The sequence below is a fragment of the Mixophyes fleayi genome, chromosome 2 (assembly GCF_038048845.1).
Source record: "Mixophyes fleayi isolate aMixFle1 chromosome 2, aMixFle1.hap1, whole genome shotgun sequence".
Classification (NCBI taxonomy): domain Eukaryota; kingdom Metazoa; phylum Chordata; class Amphibia; order Anura; family Limnodynastidae; genus Mixophyes; species Mixophyes fleayi.
Window position 1 is genome coordinate 88,813,633 of NC_134403.1, and position 26,281 is coordinate 88,839,913.

General features: G+C 38.5%; 1 protein-coding gene across 1 annotated transcript; it reads right to left on the reverse strand.

Moving 5' to 3' along the window:
- Positions 1-1,939: 1,939 nt before the first annotated feature.
- Positions 1,940-22,850, reverse strand: CNPY2 (canopy FGF signaling regulator 2). The gene is made up of 6 exons (XM_075199599.1): positions 22,737-22,850; positions 21,450-21,574; positions 10,096-10,211; positions 6,975-7,172; positions 2,839-2,935; positions 1,940-2,128 (listed from the first exon to the last, which is right to left on the reverse strand). Exons 2-6 carry the CDS (start codon positions 21,547-21,549, stop codon positions 2,085-2,087), a joined length of 555 nt encoding a protein of 184 aa, XP_075055700.1. The 5' UTR covers positions 21,550-21,574; positions 22,737-22,850; the 3' UTR covers positions 1,940-2,084.
- Positions 22,851-26,281: the final 3,431 nt, after the last annotated feature.

Consider the following 26,281-nt stretch of genomic DNA (forward strand, 5'->3'; position numbering starts at 1 on the left):
GAACATACAAACTCCACACAGATAAGCCCTCGGGAATCGAACTCATGATCCCATCACCATTTATTTATATAGCACCACTGATTCTGCAGCGCTGTACAGAGAACTCATTCACATCAGTCCCTGCCCCAGTGCGGTCATGCGGAAGTGCTAACCACTAAGCCACCGTGCTGCCCACTTCAGTCTTGAAAGCAGCTCACAACCTCAATCTAACGGTCATGTGCTGAGCCCATAAATACTTTAAAGTCACTTGACAAAACACACTATAATAATTTTCCTGGATAGTGTCTACATGACTTATGCAGTATTTAAAAACATTTTACTATAATACCTGCCTGTTTGTGAAATGGCATATGATTAACTTTTACCTTGTAATCTACAAGTTAAAATTAAAATTATTGGCCCATAAAGATTCTACACAAAGAACAAACCACATGCATGAAGCTACACATGTACAGTCACTGCAAAGATCATGTAAGATTGCCAAATGGAAGACATGGGAATTAGGCAGTGTAGGGTTCTCGGCACTACAACCAAAAGTTTTCTTTTCTCAACGATCTCCTGAATTCGACCTTTGCACACATGAATTAATATAATTGTGGGTGCTAGTAATGTTTCCAAATAATTCTTTGAAGGTATGTGTTACGTTGTCTTCCAACAGTCAGCTCTGTGCAGACTAGGTGATGGACAGAGTACATTAAATACTACTGCAATGCAATTCAGCCATTGTCATGGCACACAAAGCGCTTATATGGCTGCAGGCTACTCTCTCTGCATTTTGAACTAATACAAAACGCCCAAAAACTCTACTGGGGTTCATATAAAAGCTGTTAGGGGTCACAAAAAAAAAAAAATATCCCACATTTCGTCAGAAAATATTACCACTACTACAGATCTTTATAAAGATGTAATTACTGATTTATGACAGCTTTGTCAACTTTGGTGGCATGTATTTATAAAAAAAAAGAGGTAGGATAGCAAATGTAAACCATTTCAGAGTCAAAGGAATACCTTATAATTTGTTTTTAATTTTGAAAAGAAGCATGGATAGGATTAAGTTTTTATTCATGAAAACTAGAATGTGAAGCCAATCTAGCACACAAAAGTTGGCTTAAGACAAAAAACAAAACAAAAACAAAAGAGCCCACACAAACAAAACCAACATGTGGCAACGGGCAGGCCTTGCTATTTAATGAAAGGAATGTACATTTACTAGTGAGGTCACATTAACATTTATTGCATCTTTAAAATGTTCATCAATAAAATGTCAGCCTTATTTACATTCCCCTAAATTACTCCACTGTAATTTCCCTACACACAACAGACTTCCTGACAATAATACCATACAGGACACACACTGCAGTCAAATACTTCCAGCTACCTTTTCCAAAGTTGATGATGATGGTGGCTAATTGGTTAGCACTTCTGCCTCACAGCACTGAGGTCATGAGTTTGATTCCTGACCATGGCCTTATCTGTGTGGAGTTTGTATGTTCTCCCCGTGTTTGCGTGGGTTTACTCTGGGTGCTCTGGTTTCCTTCCACACTCCAAAAACATACTGGTAGGTTAATTGGCTCCTATCAAATTGGCCCTAGTCTGTGTGTGTGTGTGTGTGTGTTAGGGAATTTAGACTATGAGCTCCAATGGGGCAGGGACGGATGTGAGCGAGATCTCTGTATAGCGCTGCGGAATTAGTGGCGTTATATAAATAAATGATGAGGATGATGATGATGAATGACTTCCAGTCACTTACATAGTGGATGTAAACAGAATATCAAATATCTCAAGCTCGGTCATGGAATGGAGACTTTTACATATACTGTACAGTATATTGGTAACTCTTTACTATAAGACAACTTGTATTAGATTTAATGATCCTTTAAGTACTTTTTGTAGTTTGCATACTATCAAAAATATGTGCACAAAATAACCACTACACATGTTCACAAAAGGAAGTCTGCTTTTTAATGTAAAAAATATTCAAGGAAAAATATGGTGCTACAATCTCATTCATATTCCCATTACTTTCCTCCTTTGTAAACACTAAGTGACGTTTTATGGACTGAGTGGATCGTGGCAGCGGCAGGTCAAAGTTCATCATGAGCTATATGCACAGCATGGTCACACAGATCTGTATATAGGAAATACAATGACAAATACTCATTACTGTCAATTGCAGAGTCATGTGTCTCAATGTTCTTTCGACATTTCCAAGTAATGTGCATTCCAACAGCAAGCCATAAATTTACCTTGGGGTGGAACCCATTCAACTTTATTAGTTTATCTCAATAGCTAGTATCTAGGACCTGGGGGTCCATGCAATGTATTGCTGTGAATACTTGCCAAGGAAATGTTATTTAACTTAAGTTGAATGAAGCTGGATTACCTTCTAATGAATGTTTATGAAGGTGTCAGAGCACAAAGAATGAGTCTAACTAGACAAGTGTCAGGTGAATCTACACTCATTTCCTAAAATCACATAATAGAGTCCAAAGTGCAGCAGCTGTGATAAGAGTGACATTGGGAATGTCAATTTATCTCTGTAAGTCTGGAGTATCAGAAGCCACATCAGTGTGTAAGAATCATAAACAGATCTGAGTATGGCACAGACATAAGGAGACTGCAGCTTTCTCCAGTTACAATATATAACTATGTAGGGATTTGGAGTGTTTGTGCCTTTATTTTCTGCAAGACTGACCTATAAGAATGAATGAGTTACTGTGAATGTCAACGACAGTCTACCTTAATCCAAGTGAAGTAAAAAAAGAATGTAATATACAAATTGTAGGACACTATAATTGTGAAGTATTGTAGCAGCATGTGACAAAGTGAATATATTACCTGTACGTTTACTGCAGAGTTTGTCTTTCACATTTTCTGTTTCATGAGAGAATAATTCAATCAGCTCATCTTCATATTGTTCAACAATGCGTTCACACTGAGGGCAAGATAAACATCATCTCATTTCCACTGTAACACATATGATTGAACATGTATGTGACTGAGCAATCAGAGCCCCCCCATCATGCCATTCAGTTCTGATCAGATTGCATGTGGACTGCGTGGTTGTACAATTAGACATGTTGGTCTAATCAGCCAAACAGAATGACAGCATCTGTGTGTGTGACTAATGAAAGTAAAGGTCTGATTGGTTATAAGGTTTTGTGCACATTTATGTCTGGAGACATGTCACTAAATATTACACCAGTACTCCTACACCACATCTGCTAACAGCTCACACACCATATACTACTGCTATTACATATTAAATCTTTAAAATACAATGCCATACCAGACAAAGGGCGCGTCCCTTTTGGTACTTTTTAACAAATAAAACAATGGGCAAATAATATTAATAATTGCAATTTAATTCTAAAATATGTTTGATAATGAGCTTATCACATGTTGGTTGTACACAATATATTTGCACCCAAAGAATCAAATGGTGTAGCAAGATATGTTTTGTGTCCTGACCCACAGCTTATTATCAAACTACTATGAGGGGAGCGGTAGGAAAAAACATTTAAACCCCCCCCCCCCGGAAATTCCAAAACATTACAGCCATTCTTTTCAGTAAAATTTCTGGATGTATTGTTGTTTAGTGCAGACTAAACTGGTGCACGTCTGTGTAACAAAACACAATTTAAGGACAGGCCACAGAATTACTGGTGACATTCGGTTACTTTTCAGCAGGTCATGTGCCCAATGAAAATATGCAACTACTCTATAATTAACTCCTGTAATGTATTACGAGCCTCAACGCGTCTCAAGTGACTACAATATTAAGTATGTGTCAAAGTACCATTTGTAAATAAAATCAGCTACTTTAAGCACTATTCTGTACCATATCGCTCAGGCAAAGCACTTGGGAAACTGTTACCTAGAAAACTATGGTTGGTGGGTTTTCTTTTTATTGCAAATAGATTTCAACTATTTAGAATGAATATTATTATTGGTAAGATAGCTGGGTGTTTCTCAGAACCATTCTTAATTGTGTTTCATTCAGTGGAATACTTTAATACAGAAACTTGTGAGTTTTGCAAGCAAGGAAAATCATTTCATACTTTACAGACAATAACGTATTTATTATAAAGTTATTTACATTATATTTGTGTAAACTATACAAACTATTCATTAAGCACACTTATGTAGACTAACTACAAATATTAATATAATAATAAATCTCGCACTGTAGAATGGAAGGATATTTTAATGTACTTTTCACCTAAAAATGTGTTTTGATAAATTGCAAAATGTAGATGAACTTATGCTCTTGCTGTCCCTTGAATGCCTTGAAAGCTCTATATGCTCAGAAAATCATAAAAAAGTTAAGTGTATGTTGACATATTTCTTCTGTGGGAGCCCATAGCCATAGCTTATAATCAGTACACAGCCCTGATCGCAGTGTGTAGCAGACGTTAACCTCTCTTTAAAACATATTTTCAAACACCAGACAAAACATTTACATTTTTCCATACAAGCTTTCTTTGAACTCATAAACCAGTATCACCCCTATTGAAAGACATCTAGAAATCCATCTGTCAGCAAAAGTGAAGACTGGTTTCAAGTCAATGCACACACATATACATGATACATTTTATAAATGAAAAAGTTTTATTGTAGCTCCAATAACCTCAGAATTCCCTTCTCTGTATAATAGCAATCAGACTATATATGGTCACAGAATAACTTCATACACCTTTATAGTTTTCAACAAGAGAAATATTGTTAAATATATATAAGAACATACGTATGAGTACTTGTGTGATTCTTAGTGACCTTCTGACCACTATTCAGAGGTAGGTAAATCGATGATCACTCTACAATGAATACAGCACCAGGGATAGCTGAACAGACACCTCTAGGTACTTACCAGACCTCTGTCTGCGTGTCACAAATTACCACTGACAAATACAGAGCAGTAGTACATTAATGTTGGTAAGAGAAAATAAGATTTAATAATACGTAAGTAAATAATGACAGAAAAATACATTTTAATCTACAAACTGAAGCCAAACTTTCACATACTAAGATTTTTGTGACATTGTGGTTGTTCTCATTAGAAATGACAAACAAATGGGAGGCGTATGGGTCTGTCCCAAACTGAATTAATCTATCAAGAAGGAAATCCTGTCTGCCTGTGTATGTATGTGATCAAGGGTGGATGGGTAACACAACTTGCTTCAAAGGCTCTCCATCTGCCGCACCCTAATGACACTGTCAGCTCCATTTGGGTACAGGTACTATTCTGGTTATTGTTATTATCTGGCTGTGAATGACTTTGTTTTACTTACATGTTGTTGCTATAGGGAGAAACTTGCAGCTTGTAAATGGCTCTGAAAACTCACTCATTATATAGGTTCAGTATCCATGAGCAGCTGTTTGTTTACTCTCATGCAAGACTGTATCCAGGTTTCAGCCATCACTAAAGGCAGCATTGATATTCAAATTACCATTGAGTACAAGATGATTTTCATGACGGACAGTTCGCAGAAGGCAGAAAGCAGATATATTGTATCCTTTCCACTACTGAGACCAACGAGGAGCCATCTTGACCAGAATACTAGGATAGGAAGATGGAAGTAGCAAGGCATACATTATTGGTTAATAATTGATTGAAATGAAACAGAATCCAGGAAATTGATTCACGACATGGTCCAAATAGGGGCAGAGGAGGGGGACAGAGGACAGAGGAGGGGGACAGCGTGAGAGAGGGCAGAGGAGGGGGACAGCGTGAGAGAGGGCAGAGGAGGGGGACAGCGTGAGAGAGGGCAGAGGAGGGGGACAGCGTGAGAGAGGGCAGAGGAGGGGGACAGCGTGAGAGAGGGCAGAGGAGGGGGACAGCGTGAGAGAGGGCAGAGGAGGGGGACAGCGTGAGAGAGGGCAGAGGAGGGGGACAGCGTGAGAGAGGGCAGAGGAGGGGGACAGCGTGAGAGAGGGCAGAGGAGGGGGACAGCGTGAGAGAGGGCAGAGGAGGGGGACAGCGTGAGAGAGGGCAGAGGAGGGGGACAGCGTGAGAGAGGGCAGAGGAGGGGGACAGAGGGGGCAACGTGAGAGAGGGCAGTGTGCCTGGATGCAGAGGGGGCAGTGTGCCTGGATGCAGAGGGGGCAGTGTGCCTGGATGCAGAGGGGGCAGTGTGCCTGGATGCAGAGGGGGCAGTGTGCCTGGATGCAGAGGGGGCAGTGTGCCTGGATGCAGAGGGGGCAGTGTGCCTGGATGCAGAGGGGGCATTTTTGCATACAACTAAATAAGTATTTCTGTCGTGACCTAAATACTTATTATAATTTTTTGACCCAACTACTTCTAAAACAGGACTGCTCAGTAATTATTTTGGAGGGGTGCCTTGAAAAAATGTGGAGACTCTAAGGGTGCCGCGAACCGCAAAAGTTTGGGAACCACTGTCCTAACCACATTATGTGCATTCCCAATAATGATCAGATCTCTTATGAATGGATTAGTATTGAGCATCCCGCAAAATTTGGGACTAACCATACAGTGATATTGGGGAAATTGGTTGACAGCGTAGGAGATATTGCCACATGTGTGGCCTCCTCTGTAAACAGGGCAATTCAAATCACAGCCCAGATTTTTCTATCACAGAAAGCTCAACTTATAACTCACTTAACTCCAACCACAGGTAATACAAATGTTATCTTGTATCTATATGTATGTAATCCACTAGAATTTGCTTTCAAGATATAAAAATCCACCTTTGGCTATAACAAAAAATGAAATATTCAGTTTAGATTCTTTTTCTTCACCTATATTTACACATACAGGAGAAAATCAGTTGTCAGATTGTTGGTGCTGCATAATGAGGGAACAAATAAAAAACAATTGCCGTAGCACAACTTTCACTGGTATCGTCTGCCTTTGTTTTAAAGGAGACAATTGCACTCCACGTTCAATTAACAGGGTGCTTTCACAAGTCATAGTACAACAAAACTTAAGCAGTTTACTTATCAGTAATACTCACTGTAAACTTCAAGTCAGATATCACTTCTCTGCCAATGTTAGTATTAGAGGCATCCATTTTCTTGCCATCACGAGAGAGAACACGCAGGTAGATTTTACGATTTGTATCTGGGTCTATTCTCTCGCCATATTCTGTCATCTTTTCACATATTTGTTCCAGGAGCTCCATAAGATGAGCTTCTGTTCGGGCATAGGGTACCTAAAGTAAATGTGGTAAAAAATCCTGTGGTTATTATTTCAACCAGTATACACCAACTCACAGGCTGTAATCAGTTTTTGTTACACTATAGTTATCATCCACAAGCTGTTAAAACAATCTATTACACAATGAACGGATTTGGGTCCATATGGTTCTTGGAGATGTAAAACTCGGAAATAGCTAGACCGCTATTCTTAATTTTCAGAGATTTAATCTCATCAGGCTCAGTACCAAGGGATTTGCGAATAGCAGATGTGGTGCCGTTGTTTAAAAAGGGGACGAGATCACAACCAGAGAATTATAGACCTGTAAGCCTGACATCAATAGTGAGGAAACTACTGGAAGGTATTTTAAGGGACAGTATTCAGGATTACTTGGTACGCAATAAAATTATTAGTGGGAATCAACATGGATTTGTGAGGGATAGGTCATGTCAAACTAATCTAATTAGTTTCTACGAGGAAGTTAGTGGGAACTTAGACCAGGGCAGGACAGTAGATGTGGTCTACTTAGATTTTGCCAAGGCCTTTGATACAGTGCCACACAAGAGTTTGGTTTACAAAATAAGGGAACTGGGTCTAGAAATCAAAATTTGTACTTGGATCGAAAACTGGTTAGAGAATAGGGAACAGAGAGTTGTGATAAATGGAACATTTTCTAATTGGTCAAAGGTCTTAAGTGGAGTACCTCAAGGTTCCGTGCTGGGACCACTCCTTTTTAATATATTTATTAATGACCTTGGTGATGGTTTAGAGAGTAAAGTTTCTATTTTTGCAGATGACACTAAACTCTGTAAGGTAATAAAATCAGAGCAAGATGTAGCTTCTCTACAGAGGGACTTAAATAAACTGGAGGATTGGGCGGCGAAATGGAATATGAGGTTTAATACAGATAAATGTAAGGTTATGCATTCAGGGATCAAAAACAAGAACGCAATCTATAAATTAAATGGAATCAATTTGGGAGAATCTATAATGGAAAAGGATTTGGGAGTGCTCGTAGACAGTAGACTTAGCAATAGTGCTCAATGTCAAGCAGCAGCTGCAAGGGCAAACAAAGTATTGGCATGCATAAAAAGGGGCATAGATGCAAGGGAAGACAGTGTAATTTTGCCACTGTATAAATCGTTGGTAAGACCTCATCTTGAATATGCAGTACAGTTCTGGGCACCACTCTATAAAAAAGATAATTTGGAACTAGAAAGGGTTTAGAGAAGGGCGACAAAATTGATAAAGGGTATGGAGTCATTAAGTTATGAGGAAAGGTTAGCCAGTTTAGGCATGTTTACTTTAGAAAAGAGGCGTCTAAGGGGAGATATGATTACTATGTACAAATACATTAGGGGTCAATACAGAGAGCTTTCATGGGAACTTTTTACCCCAAGGACCATACACAGGACACGTGGTCATCCCCTAAGGTTGGAGGAGAGGAAATTTCACAACCAGCAAAGCAAGGGGTTCTTTACAAATTTTTAGCGGAAAGGTGTATCCAGGGATACGACCGTTAATTTAAAATAAAGGATAGAAGTGGATATAGGGTAAAAATTGGATTGCAATATTGAATCTGGGGGGATTTTCAAAATTGAAACAGATGGGCGGTTGCCTACTCTGGATTAATTTCAAATATAAGTGCAGGATCGCAGGAGATCCAAAATAGGTTGAACTTGATGGACTGGTGTCTTTTTTCAACCTCATCAACTATGTTACTATGTTACCACTATGTCCCAAACTCACTTCCAATTTAACTTCCAGGGTTAAATTACCAATTTATTCTAGAACATATGAAATATTATTTGACTTCCAAGTCAAATAATACTTCATATGTTCTAGAATAAATTGGTCCCTGTTATCACATACTTACCCCAAGTTGTGGTTTTCCAAAGACCCCCTATTGCCTTCTTCAGATGTGGTGTGACTGACAATTTTTAAATCACTACTCCTAATCAATTTGATTGAGGCTCATACTGTAATATATGCCCTGATTTACGCTATATATTGTGGAAACTATGCAAAGGACTTTTTGTAATGTTCTCAATGCAATTCTTCTGCAAGAAGTGAATTTAATTGCCTACTCTACTCTCCACCATTAGTATACTATAATACATCATCATAGGAAAGGTAATTACAAGTTAAAAAGCTTAAATGAAGAGAGGTGTATTTATAAAGTGCTGATATACTACACAGAGCTGTACATTGAGGGGATTGTGGCATAAACAAATGACATACAACGACATGAAACAGAAGGTAAATATGGCTTTACCCAAATGAGCTGACAATCTAACACCTGATACATAAGGTGGTGGAATAACAATCGTAGTTGCTGGTCAGGAGAATATGTGTAGTTATTGTAAGACAGCAGCATTATCAGCTGCCAGTAATAAAACAGTTATTGGTGACTGGAATTTCTGTTTGGCTACCAGTGTTGTGTCATGGTTGGAACAGGGAGAGACAGCCGAAGGCGGAGACACAAAACATGAACCAGTCACTGTAGTACTGTGAGCTGCTGTCAACCATCACAGTCATTCACCATTTATATTATACTGAACATCCTTCTTCTGGTCCTGGAGATGGATTTGATTTCATGCTGCACAGACTCTCTTATGGTTATCTTCCAGCTTGAAGTAGCTGTATCATGCTCACTGATGGAAACAGAGCCAGAGCTTATGTTCCCCAAGTTCTGCCACGGCTGCTGCCAACAAGGAGGCAGTGGATATTGATATGTACTGCGCTGTATGAAGCCTGGCTGGGTCCTGCTAATGAGCAAACTTTCCAAAACCACCGGTGCTCCAAAAGGTAAGGGTCTGCTCATTATTCAGAAAGTGCCTTTTGTGCAACACAGATGGCGTGTCATAAGTTCAAAAAATAACTAGACCCCATTTTCAGTTTAATAATTTTTGACCTTACGCTCAGACGAATAGTCATACCTCTATTATAGACTGGGAGCCATCTGGGTTTATTCGGAAAGATCCTTTCTGAATTGTCTTTTTGGGATCCACTTGTGCGATCTCCCACTCCAATTCATCAACAAGAGCCCGGCAAGCTGACACAGGAGAGATTACTTATTATTCCAAGTGAGAAAGTGACCCAGTCCCAAAGTAATATATCAAGAAAAGCCATTATTAAGATATATGCAAAAACATAAATCTGCTGGAAAGAATAACTCATTTGCCATAACCTCCAGCTCAGAACAAGTAAGACAACCTATATATAAGGGATACATTATTCTAACTTCCGCATTTGAAAGATAGAGAATCCTCTATCCGGCAGCAAACTTTTGGGGTGCCATAAGTGGGACCCTATTACGGATATAAAACCTCTCCAGTACCCAGTTGTTGTTTTTTTTTTAAATTACCAAAATATTTGCTGAGCGTTTAGATAAACAGGAATAAGCATACTAATAAATAAGAAATGTTTTTTAAATAATACACATCTTCTAAATGATTAAACAAGGAGATATTTTTAGCAGGTGGACCTATAATACTGTGAAACGGTCCTGGAATAACCATTCTGCATAATACTTTGACAGATGCTTATTTCACTCATGAGATCAGCTTTGTTTTCTCAAACGACATCTGCTGTAAGATATGATATCATCAGAGGGTCATCAAGTCCAATGAGAAAATAAATCTGCATTATCTCTATTTTACGTATAGCTTAACTTAAAGTAACAGTGTATGTGTGTATATATATATATGCACACCTATGTGTATCAGGATACAAATCGGTCAGGTTTGTTCATTGCTTTATTTTAATTAAAACACTATATAGCTATAAAATCACAACAATAAGAGTAACAAATAAGAGATATGTATGCCCCATCATCACACTGTGCCCCTTCCAATCCACCCTCATCACACTGCTGTTTCCTCCCACACTCCAAAAACATACTAGTAGATGAATTGGCTGTTATCAAATTGACCCTAGTCTCTCTATTTCTGTCAGTGTGTTTGTATGTTAGGGAATTTAGACTGCAAGCTCCAATGGAGCAGTAACTGATGTGAGCGAGTTTTCTGTAGAGCGCTGCAGAATTAGTGGCGCTATATAAATAGATGATGAGAATGATGATCCAGGTATAATCCATCAATTTCCATTACAAATTCCTTAACCACCCATAAATGAGCTCTAAGTGACCCTTGCTGGGGCTTTAGCGGCACAAATGGATGGACCCAATAATGCCCTTTCTTTAGAAATATATGGATAAAGAACAACTGTTATTGATGCCTATTTGGTTATTAAATATTGCTATTAAGGCAAGTCAAATCTAGGAGCTGTCTTTCTGCTCACTCTGGTGATAAGCAGCCAAGATCTGACAGGTCACACCAAAGTATCATGGATCCCATCGAATGCACTGAAAATGTGCTTTCAATGTGTTATTAATGCATCAAAATTTGATTTCAAATAGGTCAAATGCAAGTTAAATTATATGTGCTGGATTGCAAAAGCACTGTGGATACATGTAAATGAGCCTTAGATGTGCAATGTATTTTCATACTGTACATTTAATTTTATTTTTTGTATTGTAGATTTGTACTACTATAGGATTTCTTAAGTTTACTTAAAAACTAATAAAAGGACAAATGCTTATTATGCCATCTGTATTGTCTGCCTGCTGTTTCTAGTATCATAACTGACCTCTATTATTTGAATAACGCGGTTTCAGATTGACGTCACTTTCAGTTTGTCACTTCCGGGGTTGCTCCTGTCTGTCTCCCCCCTCACTTTGCTCAGGATTTTAGTTAAGACACTGCAGGGAGGGGGATGGGGGGAATCCTAAATCCGCCCCTGACACTGGCATATATTGTACTCAGACCCGGTTCTTGGACAAGCTTTAGCTCTGCCACCAATGTTTTGTTATAAGCGGAGCCGCAGACTCAAAGACATCTTGGTCCGTAATGATGTGGTGCAAAATGTTATACAGAATAAAGCCAGGGGGTGGCTTGCACCCAAAGTGAGCGCTCCCAAATACACAGGATGTGTCAGTTGTTCATTTCTCTTAACTGGAGATAAATTCACTAATCCAAATACAGGTGAACTATACAATATCACCCAATGGCTCACTTGTGAGATTATGTAAATATCGTAGTTAATGTAATCATCTGCCCGTTTTATAAGATTTATACCAGCAAGACCTCGCACATGTTAAAAGAACGGATCTCTATGCACAGATCCTCGATTAAAAAAAAGCAACGTTGCAAGTTGACATCAAGTCTCCACCAGTAGCACGCCACGTTGTTCAATGAAATCACAAAATTCTGAAATTTAAATTTATGTAAATTGATCAAATTTTGCCATTACGGAGAGGAGGAGATCGCGATAAACTGTTAATACATAGAGAAGCTCGCTGGATCCATCTGCTAACCACAATGAAACCTCATGGTTTAAATGAAGAATTATCATTGTCTTATTTTTCATAAGTTTATTTTGATCATATGTTTCTTTTGAAATGTTTTGGAAATCAGTTTGAATGTGTACATTTCTTGGTTATTTGCTTTCTTTAAAAAATGTACATTGTAGTATGAGTTTGTTTCTAATGTACTGATTGTAATATTATGAATACTTATGGATTTCCACAAGGAGGAGATATATGGTAATTAATTTTCTCCTTATTCACCATTTTCTACTGAGGGAACTACACTTGAAAATGTAATATTGTTGGTATGTAGTAAGTCTATGTAATAAGAGGTAGAGAGCCATTGAGCCCTTTCAGTTCTGATATCCAGTCAATATATACATTTGAGATGGATAATATGTAGATTTGATGGCCAGCCCGGATTGTTTAACTATTTATAGATTCTTCATGATATTGTTAAGTTCCAAATTTTCATATATTACCCTAACTGAATTATATCTTGAAAATATACTTACCTTGCAATAATGTCGCTTATAGGCAAAAGAAGAATTTAGCCTGTTTAATATGGGGCGTTATATAACCTTCTATATATATAGAAGGGGAACCTAGGAGGGACACGAGCGACAAAGTTTTATTAGAATAAGGGATTGTCATAGGTTGCATGTTATTTTTATTGTCAATATGTAATAAGATGTTCCGTTTTAATTGTATTATGTAGTTTTTAAAGAAATTACCTATAATGTATTGTTCCGGATTCGGGGCGGTATCCATGGCAACCATATGCTAATTTGAAGAATCGGATTGGTTGGAGGAAGTTTAAAACAACGGAGATGTGCTTGTTACCGCTATGCCTTGATAAAGATATGCAATATTGAAACGCGTTGGCAGGGGGCAGTTATCAACGGAGAGACACTCGCTCGAGAGTGTTTGGACTCAGTCAGTGTATCGGCGGTGTGTGGACATATCCGGTGGGCTCCTGATCGTTGTGGGAAGGAGTTTAAATATATTTCTACATGCCGGTTTATACTCTGGAGGGGGTAAGAGTCCAACCTTAAAGAGGAGTTGCCCCGTTGATTGTTTGTTTTTGTTTTTATGTGGAAGACAAGAAAATGTTCTATATATGTTTTATCTATTAAATGCAATATTATTTACTTGGGTAATGCACCATTTTGCCTATATTTTTTCTGTTTGACATCTATGACAAAACCGTTTAAGGAGAGAAGAAAGAGGGTATCTCCTATAAGTCCAGTGCATCCTAGATGCTGATATTAATTAATGGAGACCTTTTTATGTAAGTGTGGATTTGGAACAGTCATTACTCATGTGGCGATTATATTAACCATAGAACCACTTACTTTGATATTCGATGGTGCAGGGAATTCCTATATGTGAAACATATTACACTAAGATGTGTTTCTAATTTCTCTTTTTTATGTGTATGGAATCCCACGAACGAGCTGCTTTGGTATATCTTTTTGAACATTTGGAAGAAGGAAAAAACATTATCATAAGTACTTTAGAAATCTCAACATTCAACATACTGTTTTGAACTATTCCCAAGGAGAGGATTTTATGTTCAAATTTGGGATTTATGGACTATATGTTTAAAGACATTTATTGAGGTCCACTCCAATTGTTAATAGAAATTGATTGGTACTTTTTAGATAGCGCCGTTCCTATTGTCCATAGTGTGTGTGATTTATATGTTTACATTCCTGGGTGGAGTGTATGTAGGATCATAGGTGGCTGCTGTCTATAGTCAGTGCTGGCTTAACCCCATCCTATTGTGTACTTATGGATTGCCAGCTTTTATGGATATAATATTAATTTGGTTTCCTTTTTTATTATTTGTAATTTTTTTTGTTTCTGTGAGCAATTTTTTTTGTGTTTCCTTTTTTTTTCTTTTATTATAATTTTTTTTTTTTAAAGACTTTATTTATTAAGTTTTGACACATAAAAATGCAAATAACCGACATGGTCAAAAGGTAGCAGAAACAAATGATATCTTACAGTATAGGCAAGAATAGAATACCAAACTTGATTAGGATATTTGCATAATATAAATATATATACTGGGTATAGTACACACATAATTGGAAAAAGGCCTTGGAGAAGAGTATAGAAGTGTGACGATGTATAAAGTAGGTAGGAAAGAGGTAGGAAGAAGAAAGGTGGGAGTAGGGGGGATTGAGACCGAATCTGGGACCCCCGGGGGTCGATTGACAGTATGCAGTGTGTAACCTCCTAAATATCAAATCACAGGAAGAGGGCTGAGACACTCGGAGGAAGGTCAGGTGGTTGGGCAGGATCAAAAGTACCATTTTAAAGCAACCAGTCATCCCAGATTTGGGATAATTTTGGGTTTCCTTGTTTACATATGCACAGATTTTTTCCGTAGATGCCAGGTACAAATGACAGCAGCAACATCATCCCACAAAGAAGCAACTTGTGGACAGGACCACCAGACGTGGAGAAAGGACCTCCGTTCCCCACAACCCCTCCAACATATGTCAGAGGTGAAATCACAGAATCTTTGCAGCCTGGTGGGGACAAGGGATAAGATTGATGTCCTAGAGACTATCTCTCTAATTGTTGCCCAAGTGTCTTTATCTGGTGGCCTGCCCAAGTCAGCCTCTCACCGGAATTCATGGATGGAGGTGTTGGTTTGCTTGAAAAGAGAAAAGGAGATTATATAGCGTGGAAGTAATCCCCCTTTGTAGAGGCGAGTGTACATACAAGGATTCCAGGGGAGTTAAAGATCTTGTTGTATCAGGTTTAGGAAGGGAGTCAACATATTGTCTCATTTGGAGATAAGCAAACGGGCTAACATTAGGTTAAATTTCTTCCGCAGCATCTGTAGTGAAATACATTGGTCTGCGTGTAAGACGTCCCCCACCATACGGATTTCCCTTTCCTGCCAGGCCCTGAAACGGGAGGAGCATTGTCCTGGGGTAAAGGCGGAATTTTTCCAGACAGGTGTTATAGGAGAATGAGTGGATGTGATCTCGAAATGGATCTTGCAATAATACCAAATCTGACAGGTGAAAAGGGCCACAGGGTGCGATCTCAACCAGAGGGATTTGGCACCCACTGAGACCCCCAAAGCTGAGCCCAAGGACAATATACAACAACAGGATGCCTCCAGATCAATCAACCGAGGGCCTTGGCATTTTGTAAACCATGGCACAGCTTGGTTCAGGTGAGTAGCAAAATATTATAAGCGGATATCCGAAAACCCCTGCTGCCGCTAACCGCTGCTCTGCGCAGAGTAGTGAAGCTCGTGTGTGGGGGTTTATGCTGCCACACGAATTGAGAGAACCAGCAATGTAATTGGATTAGGATGGTTCTAGGTACCTGCGTGGGGAGAGTTTGAAAAAGATAAAGCAAATGAGGCAGGATGTTCATCTTGAGGGTGACTATCCTACCCAGCCAGGAGATTATTAGTTTTTGCCACCTGAGCAGATCTAATTTAATTGCTTTATTTGTTTGTTTTGACTTGCTGCTATAGATGGCACAAAAGAGCTGTTTTGCTGCAGATTTTAAATGCAATTAAACAAGCCTTTTGTTCTTATAGAATGCTGATTTCCAGTCTTATTTGGACAGGAAAAGTTATGTGTGTATACAAATTAGAAAAAATAATTATGGCATAATATTCAAAAAAATACAGATCTGACTAAAACCACTCAGTCAGTATCGGAAAAAGAGACAGAACAAGTAGAAAGCTTCACAACATATTATAAACATTTTAACTCCTTTTAAAAGTAAGCTTTATAAAAGGCCACAATGAACTGAACAGTAAAAAGCACTACAATTCCTGATGATAAAAGTCAAAAAATAAAATCACCTAAAAGAAAATCGAAATAGCATACACAAAAAGTCAGATGACTAGTATACAGAGCAGAGCCTACTCCAGTGGCTAATATACAACACAGACCACTGATCTCATGGCTATTCCACAAAGCAGACCTCCGATCTGATTGCTAGTCCACAAAGCAGACCTCCGATCTGATTGCTAGTCCACAAAGCAGACCTCCGATCTGATTGCTAGTCCACAAAGCAGACCTCCAATCTTATGATTTGCATACAAATAAGAACTCACACAGAGCAGAATTCCAATCTGGTGGTTAGTATACAGAGCAGAATCCCAATCTGGTGGTTAGTATACAGAGCAGAATCCCAATCTGGTGGTTAGTATACAGAGCAGAATCCCAATCTGGTGGTTAGTATACAGAGCAGAATCCCAATTTGGCCGCTAGTACACAGAGCAGAATGTCAATCTGGCAGTTAGTAAACAGAGCAGAATATCAACAGGGTGGGTAGTATACAGAGCAGAATTCCAATTTGGTCGCTAGTACAAAGAGCAGAGTGCCAATCTGGTCTGCAGCATGCAGAGCAGAATCCCAATTTAGAAGCATACATTACAGACCCCATTCAAGATCCTCACCCATTCTAGGTCACCGTTCAGTGCATATTAGTTCTAAATTGGCAATGCACCTGATAAATGTCAAGCAAAGCAGGTTGGCCAGGATGAAATACATTTTCAGATTCAAGCACAAAAAAAAAAAAAAGCAGCAGCATTATTTACCTTGATCTGGCTCAACTTGTTTCGTTCATAGTCCCCCTCCCACAATGAAAGTTGCATTCTATGTAAATAAGAGGGAGGAGGCAGATTAAGCAACATTCCAGTAGTGTAAAAAAGAAGACTGGACCTTGTAACAATAGCTTTGTGGTGATGAATAAGCAAGGAATTTCAAATCTTACTTTTATGCAAACAATCAAGTCCAAACATATAGGCTGAACCCCTTGAACATTACTAGAGACAAAGAAACAGCCAAGAAGACAGAAGGGTAAAGTAGATCTTTTAAAGCTTAATGCTGACAATGATAGGTTGTAATTTATCCGGATTGCAGGTTTACAATAACGGAAACCGAATAGTGCTCTGGCAACATGGTATAGTTGAATAATCTTTCTACCATGGAGGATGTATTGAATATTAGTCACACAGCATAAACATTCTTACAATTGTAGATCAAGAAAAAGTGGTTACTGTGTTTAATGGATAATTCCAAACAAAACTAAAAAACATATCTCTTAGTTGTCTCCAAATTGGAGAGAAGATCTTAGCTTTTGGTGAAATGATCTTTTAAAGTACCACTAAACTAGTGAAATTTTAACATATAAGGCATGAAGATAAAATACATTTGCTCAGTGTTACCCTGACATTTCATTGCAGCTCTGCTAAATGGTAATCGTTAGTGCAACTTCTCCACTGAATTACATATTGCTGATTCCACATCAAAAATCTAAAAGAAGCGGCCGGATAAAGAACAAATAGCTGAGAATTTAAAGGACCTATGCAGCTGCAGTTAAGCTGCTATGACATTACTGCCATTGTGTTTAAATCCATCAAGCTACACAGTTCTAGACTGACAGCATGAATTACATATGTAGTTTAGTATAATCACTTTAGTTATTTCATGGATATAATTCTACACAGTGTAATCAGACTCAGGGCCGTCTTTCTGACTGGGCACGATGGGCAGGTTCCCGGGGGCCCAGCGGGAAAGGGGGCCCTGGCAGGTCTGTTTTAAAAAAAAAAATCCTGTTAAAAAATAAAAAATAAGAAAGTTACCTTTTGCGGTCACCTGACCGTTCAGATCAGGTGGTCAGCTGACGATCCGGCACGCTCCGTGGTCCCCTCTTCCGCACTGTGCTCGCAGTGAATGTCGGGCGTGATGTCACGTCCGACATTCACTGCGAGCACAGCACGGAGGAGCACAGAACAGAGAGACTCAGTGAGGGGAAAAAAAAAGAGAAGGGGATCAGACTTAAGGTAAGATATATATAAGGCCCCGATGCTTTGCTTTGCCCGGGGCCCATAAAGTTGTTAAGATGGTCCTGATCAGACTACGGGAATAGGTGCCATCTCCTGTGGTATATGGCAGTGTACAGCAGCAGCGAAGTCACACAAGTCTAAGGTTTTCGTACAACTGGCCTCAGTCAGTTTTATTAAGCAAAAGAAAAACAAAACAAGAAGACTCCAAAATAAACACCATGCCTGTCCGGCATTAACTAAACACACAGGAAAACCCTCTCGCCTATGAAGGACCTAGTGTCCCACACACATACAAAATATAGAGGTAATTGGTCACTATTTACAGGGTCTCTCAGGAGGCATTGAACTGCCTCCCCAGGTCTGAGAGACAGAGGAAACTGCCTAGCAGCTTTTTAAAACCCCTCTCATAGGTACTAGCATTAACCAGTCTGCTGTCAGACTGGCAGAACAGAACTGCCTCCCCAGGTCTGAGAGACAGAGGAAACTGCCTAGCAGCTTTTTAAAACCCCTCTCATAGGTACTAGCATTAACCAGTCTGCTGTCAGACTGGCAGAACAGAAGACCTGGACTGGGCTTTGTTAATGGAGCCTACCCTTCTCTCTCCATTTACACCCCAGGGACCCTTACTAGTTTTCCTGAAACTGAATACACTCTTTGGAAAGCTCCTTCCCATACAAGACAATATCCCTGGGGTTTTAGAACATACAGGACAGAAAGGCTGGGACATAAACCTCCCTTATTCACCACTTACCCAGTGCTTCTGTCACAACAGTAATACACAGACTTTGATATATAGTAATATGCCCAACAGAAGGCTCGAAGTTGGGATGAACTTGTATTAACACGCAGGGGGTTAAACAAAAATATAGTACTAAAATCAATATAGTGAAAAACTACAGGTTACTGAACATTTAATCATCATATTCAACCATTAAAAAAAATTAAAAGTGTGTATATTAAATGACAATGTGCATCGTGCATTTTGCTCCCCGCAGTACACTTAAAAATTCTGTTGCAAAATTATTATTTTTTTTTATTATTGTTTTTTAAAAAAGCAAACTAAGTATGTATGTTGCGTAGCATGTACAACTCAAAACGCAACAGTATTTCTGCATCAGGCGCACAAGGGGGTATAATTATGAGCCCCGACAAGATAGAGATGCGGCTTGACAGTGTTTGTAGTAAATGCAAAAGTCACATTATACAATATAATTTAATGAAGTGTCATATACACAAAAGAGACTAGTTTTAACACTGTTGCTAATAAATGCAAAAGTGACATTTTACATAAAATTGTAGTGCAATACGAAACACCCCAACATTTATTGCTTACTACTTTATAAATCCAATGGCAATCTTCTTTCCTGCAATAGCCCAAAGAGAAAATTCTAAAAGGTGCCAACACATAGGCTGATCCTGCTGCGGCCTCAGAGCCGAGTGTTGGGGTCATAGTTCGATCTGACCAAACCACTTAGGGTGCCAACAGGGGTGAGATCTGGCCGTTTAACTTAGTGCTACCCATATTGCAGCCTTTTAACGCTGTCAGATGGCAGCACATAGGTCTATAACAGTCATTATGTGACAACATGCCCAATAATGATCCTACCTATTTAAATAGGATCAATATCTGGCACCACACACGCTGTAATGTCAAGCAAACTGCTCCCTGTAGGCTGCAATATTGCAGCATCTATGGTCAGCTCATAAAGAAAACAGTATATAAGCTTATTTAACTTGAATTGAGAGATAGGAGATTACTTTCAGTTTGGACAACTTGCACTTGAAGAGGAAAAACAAAAAAACTTAATTACCCCTGATCTGATGGAAAACAAACCAAAACTGTACATGTCCCAAAATGTACCAAAGTAAATAAAAAGGTGACAGTATACACCTACATTTCCAATTACTGTAATTTTATATAGACTTTAATTTAGCATCCAAACAACCAGGAGGAACTGACAAACACATTTAAGGGTATATTTGTATGCTCCAGTTGCATGATGACAATTGTAGGAAAACTCATTGAACAGTATTTTTGCATTTGACCATATTTCCCCATATTTAGTATGTATATGAAAAAAAAAAAAGCATGTTAGCAAGTTGCCATTAAAAAATAAAATGAACTTGGTTACCCTAGACCTGGCAACAAACGCTGAAGCAATATGGGGTAATTAACTCAATCGGAATCACATGGAACAGATTGGTATTTAGCGTGTTGTTAAATGTGGTCAGGAGGTGACCACTATTGGTCTGTGTGTGGGGTCATTTACTGCACTAACTTGTCTCAGTGTATCCAGCTCCTTGGCTCATGCTCTGAACAGCCAGTTCCCATATTTTTCCGCCCACCTGTAGATGATCAAATTGAACACTGATCCTGTCACTTGAGTTGACCGCCAAGTTCAGTCAGAAAAATGAATTTAAGAAAAATACCCTCTGCTTAACATATAACAAACACAACGTAAACTGGTCTGATCAGACGCCACCTAACGACTCCTAGGTTCTACCTGGGCTGCAAGAGCCTTGTGTAAAAGACAGCACGCAGCACGAGTGCTGTCATTTCACTATGTACTGTCCACCATCAGTAAACAGTTATGTTTTTCTTTCAGATAGAGCATGTTTGTTATATACATACAGTGGCAGTGGAATCAGTGATGTAATCCTAGGAAACAATAAGCAGGATGTAATCTAGATTCTGGCTGGAATCCAGCATAAGCTGCCATGTAAAATAGAGGTTGCTGCTATGCTAAAACTAGTATAAGAATAAACATGTTCACCTGGGCCTTGCTCTGCCGTGATAACACAACGGAAAGCAACTAGTCTGCTTATTTAGCAGGCTCAAAAAATATTCATGAAAATGCAGTCTATCAATCAATTAGGGCTTAATAATATCACTGAAGCATGTGATACAAAGTATTATTTAGTAAGATGTCCTCTGTTATTTCTATTGTCCTCAGTAACTCCTTGCTATAAAGAAAAGATATATACAGCAAAAAAATACAGCAGCAGTTTCCATTATTAACTTCAAATAAATTCCTTTATTTTTAGCTAACAATATATATTTGTGACATGTGGTATGTAACTTCAAGTCTTACCTCCACAGTGCACATCCTGCCCTCTTCTGGCGAGAGTACAACTGATAAAAGGGACCAAAACAACAGGTAGCAGAAGCCAGTGGTATTTTGAGATCACCATCCTTATAAAGGGTCAACCCCCAAATCTGTAGATTAATCAAATACAAAAACAATACATTAATTTCAAGGTTTATGAGATAGCATTGCCAGAAATGTAAATAAAGCATGTTTTCAAAGCTGGCAGAACTTTCTTCAATCAAGACATGTTTCAGCTAGTCTTTAAAAAATATTATGTTTATTTTTACATTATATATGTTATGTTTATTTTTATGTTATATGTTATTTTTATTTTATAAATAATATACATCAGCAGTGTTTTTCAGTTGCCCTCAAATATACATATTTCAGAATAGCCCAATTTAAGTATAGCTGACATAATTAAGGGGTTGACTCATTCATAATTCCGGGTAGACAAATAAAACATATATTCCGTTGTGATCAGTGGTCGAAGTTGGGGTGTATACGATTTTATGTTAAACAGTCACTTCTCCTGCTGACTTCGTCAAACTACCAAATTTTCATTCCCATTACATTTTTCATACCTTCTAAAATTTCCATACCACAATTTCTAAATGTCCACTTTGACCACTGGTTATGATAACAATATAAAGCAGATCATGTAAGCTGTTGGATGTATCATGGTGAAGGCAGCATGGGATAAATGTGTAAGAACACATTAACATCAATTTGTTATAAAACGTGTTTTAAGGAAAGATCATTGCTATTTCAACATATAAAAAATGTTCACCTACAAATAAATATTTCAGACACTATTGGCTGCTTGTTGCTGACATGTATATTATCAATTATACTATAAACTAATCACAAAACTAACAAGGCTAACCTCTTTTGAAACAAACCCCCCCCCTCAATTTCTTCAAAACGGTTCATATTCTGAGTCTGTCACATATGTGAAATGTACAGATTATATTACACTTTGTGCAGTTTGTGTGATAATTTTTTCTATTTGTCTTTTGTATTTGGTTGTGCATTCTACTTCTGGTTTACAGTATAGCAGAACCATATAAAAGTACAATTATCTATTGATATGAAATATTGTAAGTCTGCTGAGCTGGGAACTATACTTTTTTTGCAATTATAAAAGCAGGATGATGGCTCCCTCATTTACCCTTATCCCACCCCTATGAGTTAAACCCTTTCTCCCAATGCCCCCAGGCCCGGTCATCATTCCCCGCTGTCCAGCAGCCAGAGCTCCACATTGTCACCCTGCTCATCCCATTTCTTTACCCGAGCCCTGTCCACTCCACGCCGGCAGCTTCAGCAACACCAAGAAGCTCTTAGGACTGCCCCTCACACTGCCTTATTTACTTTAAGTAATACTCTAGCTGTGAAACTATACGAATAAAATTCAACGTTCGCTATTCAACTGATCATACACAATAAAAGTCCTGTTACACAATCTAAAGACAAGCTAAGCACTCTCCGCACACTAGTAGCTGTCAGGCGCAAGGACAACTAAAAGCTCTTTAGCTAGGACCCCGGTTAGAGTTGCGTGGCGAGAAATCTACGTGTGCGGCAGTTGGGGGAGGGTCCAAACTGGTCGTCATCCAATCACAGTCTATATGGAGCTATAATGGGATCACTGAAAGTTTATCGGGACAGAATTACGCCAGGTTCCATTGGAATCGGTGGTTCAATAGTGGCTCTTTAATTTCTGATGTTTAAAAGACTGTATACATTAGGCCCACGGCATCTCCTGTTAATAAGTGCACCAATTATGCTTACATTTGATACATATCGTTATTAAGAACGTGGTATAAAAAAAAGTACATACTAACATATTGTCATAATTAGGATTAATTATAGATTAATTTGATCATGATCACGCCTAAAAAATGAAGTTGGTTTGGATGACATGGTTTCCAGCAAATCAGTGGACAGATTATATTGGCTAAAGGTATAAAAAGTAGAGATGGATTATACCAATGTTAAAAGTATGCTAGCAAGTTTTAGGGATCTATTATCCCAGTATTATATCTATCATTGTGCATTTATCATGCATCGCTGCAATTTGCAGCGATGCATGATAAAATACAGCTGTAATAAAGATATATTGATAAACATAAAGATGGTGTGCTGATAAACAAAGTTGTGTTGTTACACAATACAACTTTAAAGCATCTGGAATATATTCTATTACTGGGCAGATTAAAGCACTAGTTTAACTTGAAGACAGGCAGCAAAAACTTCTGATACTGGAGTGGTCATTAAACTGGCACATATAAAACAAATGATTGGAGGGTATCACTAAGTGTACATTACTAAGCTAGCTATAGACTAGGTAAATCAATTATGCGCTCACACCTAGTAATTGTTGAATAGGCTTACTGCACTATATTGGATGTATGCGCTAGTGTTTCTTGGGGGCATATTTATGTACCAATGCAATTGATGAAAGAGTTTTCAATCCTTATCGCATAGATAAGGATTGTATAGACCACATCGCATAGAGAAGGCTGTATCTTGTCTGAGGACTGGGAGCAGCTATCCGCTCCTTTCTGAAAACCATAGCTGGATTAAAGCTCAGGGGGCCCAGGGAATTTAAGACAGGGGGACCCCTAAGATGTAATATGGTTATCATTTTAGACAAATACACATGCAATACTGTGTGTATTCCTGTAAGGGGAATGCAGCTCTGCCTTCACAAGCAGTACAGTGTGAAGCAGGGCATACTGTCCTTGTAGTCAGACCAAATCCTGACTAAGTGAGACAGTCATCCAAATTTGGGATTGCCCCACCAGATTAAGGACTGTCCTGCTCTCTCCTACCTGCTCTTGTCAGTTTCAAACATCTGTGGCTGCTGGTGTCTTTAGCTCAGTTGCTGCTTCTCTGGATCCTGGAATGCTGGAGTCCCTATTTGGAAAAAAAAATAAAAAATACCTGACATTTCAAAAACTCCAACCAGGCCAGGCATTAAATCAGTAACACCCACGTGTAATAATTAGGCCTCTCTCCAACCCCAAAATAATAGAATTCACATTTGATAAATAGATCTATTTCCCTCCAACCAACCCTGACATTAAATTAATAGTATTCCCATTTAATAAATAGACCTATATCCCTCCCTCCAAACAGCCCCAGCAATAAATTTATAGCATTTACGTTTAATAAATATAACCATATCCCACAACCATTCCTGGCATTAAATAATTAATATTCACATTTAATAAACACCACTCCTCCCAAAACTCAGTCCCACATTCAATCAATAGCCCCAAACCACCCCAGCTTTAAAGTAAAGGTCCCATCACTCCATCTCAAATTAATACGCTCCACTATTAAATTAAATTGTCCCATCAATAAATTAAATTGCCCTAACGTTGCCCTACAAATAAAATAGCACCCATTATAGAATTAGCCCCACCTACACTCCATTAAATTAGTAGCCTACATCCCACCTACATTATATTAAGATCCTCCACTCACTTTCATCACACATTATATTAAGAGCTTCTCTCGCTTATTATATTACATTCCCCCCTGCACACCAGTGTTCTCCTCACATGCACCCCAGCTTACCAGTGTTCCCTTCACATGCCCCCCAGTTTACCAGCGTTCTCCTCACATGCCTCCTGCACACCAGTGTTCTCCTCACATGCACCCCAGCTTACCAGTGTTCCCTTCACATGCCCCCCAGTTTACCAGCGTTCTCCTCACATGCCTCCTGCACACCAGCGTTCTCCTCACATGCCCCCCCCCCCCCCCCCCGCTCACAAGTATTGCCTCCAGTTTCCAGATTCTAGTTATTTATTTAGTACATTCTACAAAATTACAGCTAGAATCTGATAGGTTGATATAGGCAACATCTCCACTTTTTTAAACCCGCAGTTTAGCAAATATGCCCCTTGGAGTGCTATTCTAATAATAAAACAAATATATCTCTAAAACATTCAATACTTATATAAGAGAATACAATAAGACAATTATGTATATTTAAAAGACTAATAATAACAGTTTACATTTCTCATTAGAATGTCTTCAGATTATAGCAAAATAGAGCAAAGTTCAAATTTCAGATCACTATTGTAATATATACATTCCTTGCAATTGATATGATCAAACTGCAAGTGAATGAGTAAGCAATGAAAATACAGAATAAAATGACGGTGAAAACAATGGAAGGATTGCTATTAATTCTACCCTGTCTTTTCGAATACAATGTGAAGCAAATCTCTGATAGCTTTTATCAAAACAGGAAATGTTAAAAACATTGATCACATTTAAATTTATTACAATGTAATGAAATATGAAACATAAATAATGAACAATCTTACAACTGAATACTCATGTCTGTCCACTCTCCTGCTTGTCTTGTGTGAGTTTCTGCGGTTTGCTTACTCACACTCACTGAATGCTATTGCCATTTGTAACTGTCTTCATGTACTTGTGATTTTGCTTATTGTTTTTTAGTTATGACTTATCAGTGTCATGTTTGTCCTTCACTACGGAATCTATATATAAATAATAATAATGCACAAGCAAAAATATCTAAAGTTATTAGAAATCGGGAAATCAATATTCCATTTTGATTAAAACACACCAGTTTTCTTGTTTTATTTTGTTGTTGCTATTTATTTTATATCTGAAATGGTTACACACATTCTATCAGTGTAATGGATAAAGTAGAATAAATACTTTTATGATTATGAGTGAAATTTCTAGACACTGTGAAGCTTGTAGTTAGTGCAGGGTTTCTCAGACCCAGCCCTCAGGGAGCCCGAACAGTGCATGTTTTCCACAGCTTATTTGTTGTTATATCCAAGGGCAATTAA

Bases quoted from the DNA above. Each gene is read 5' to 3' on its own strand.
- CNPY2 (XM_075199599.1), bottom strand. From the start codon at position 21,549: ATGGTGATCTCAAAATACCACTGGCTTCTGCTACCTGTTGTTTTGGTC. The intron at 10,212-21,449 runs GTAAGACTTGAA...CTCCTGTGTCAG, and splicing joins GCAGGATGTGCACTGTGGAG to CTTGCCGGGCTCTTGTTGAT. The intron at 7,173-10,095 runs GTATGACTATTC...CATTTACTTTAG, and splicing joins GCTCCCAGTCTATAATAGAG to GTACCCTATGCCCGAACAGA.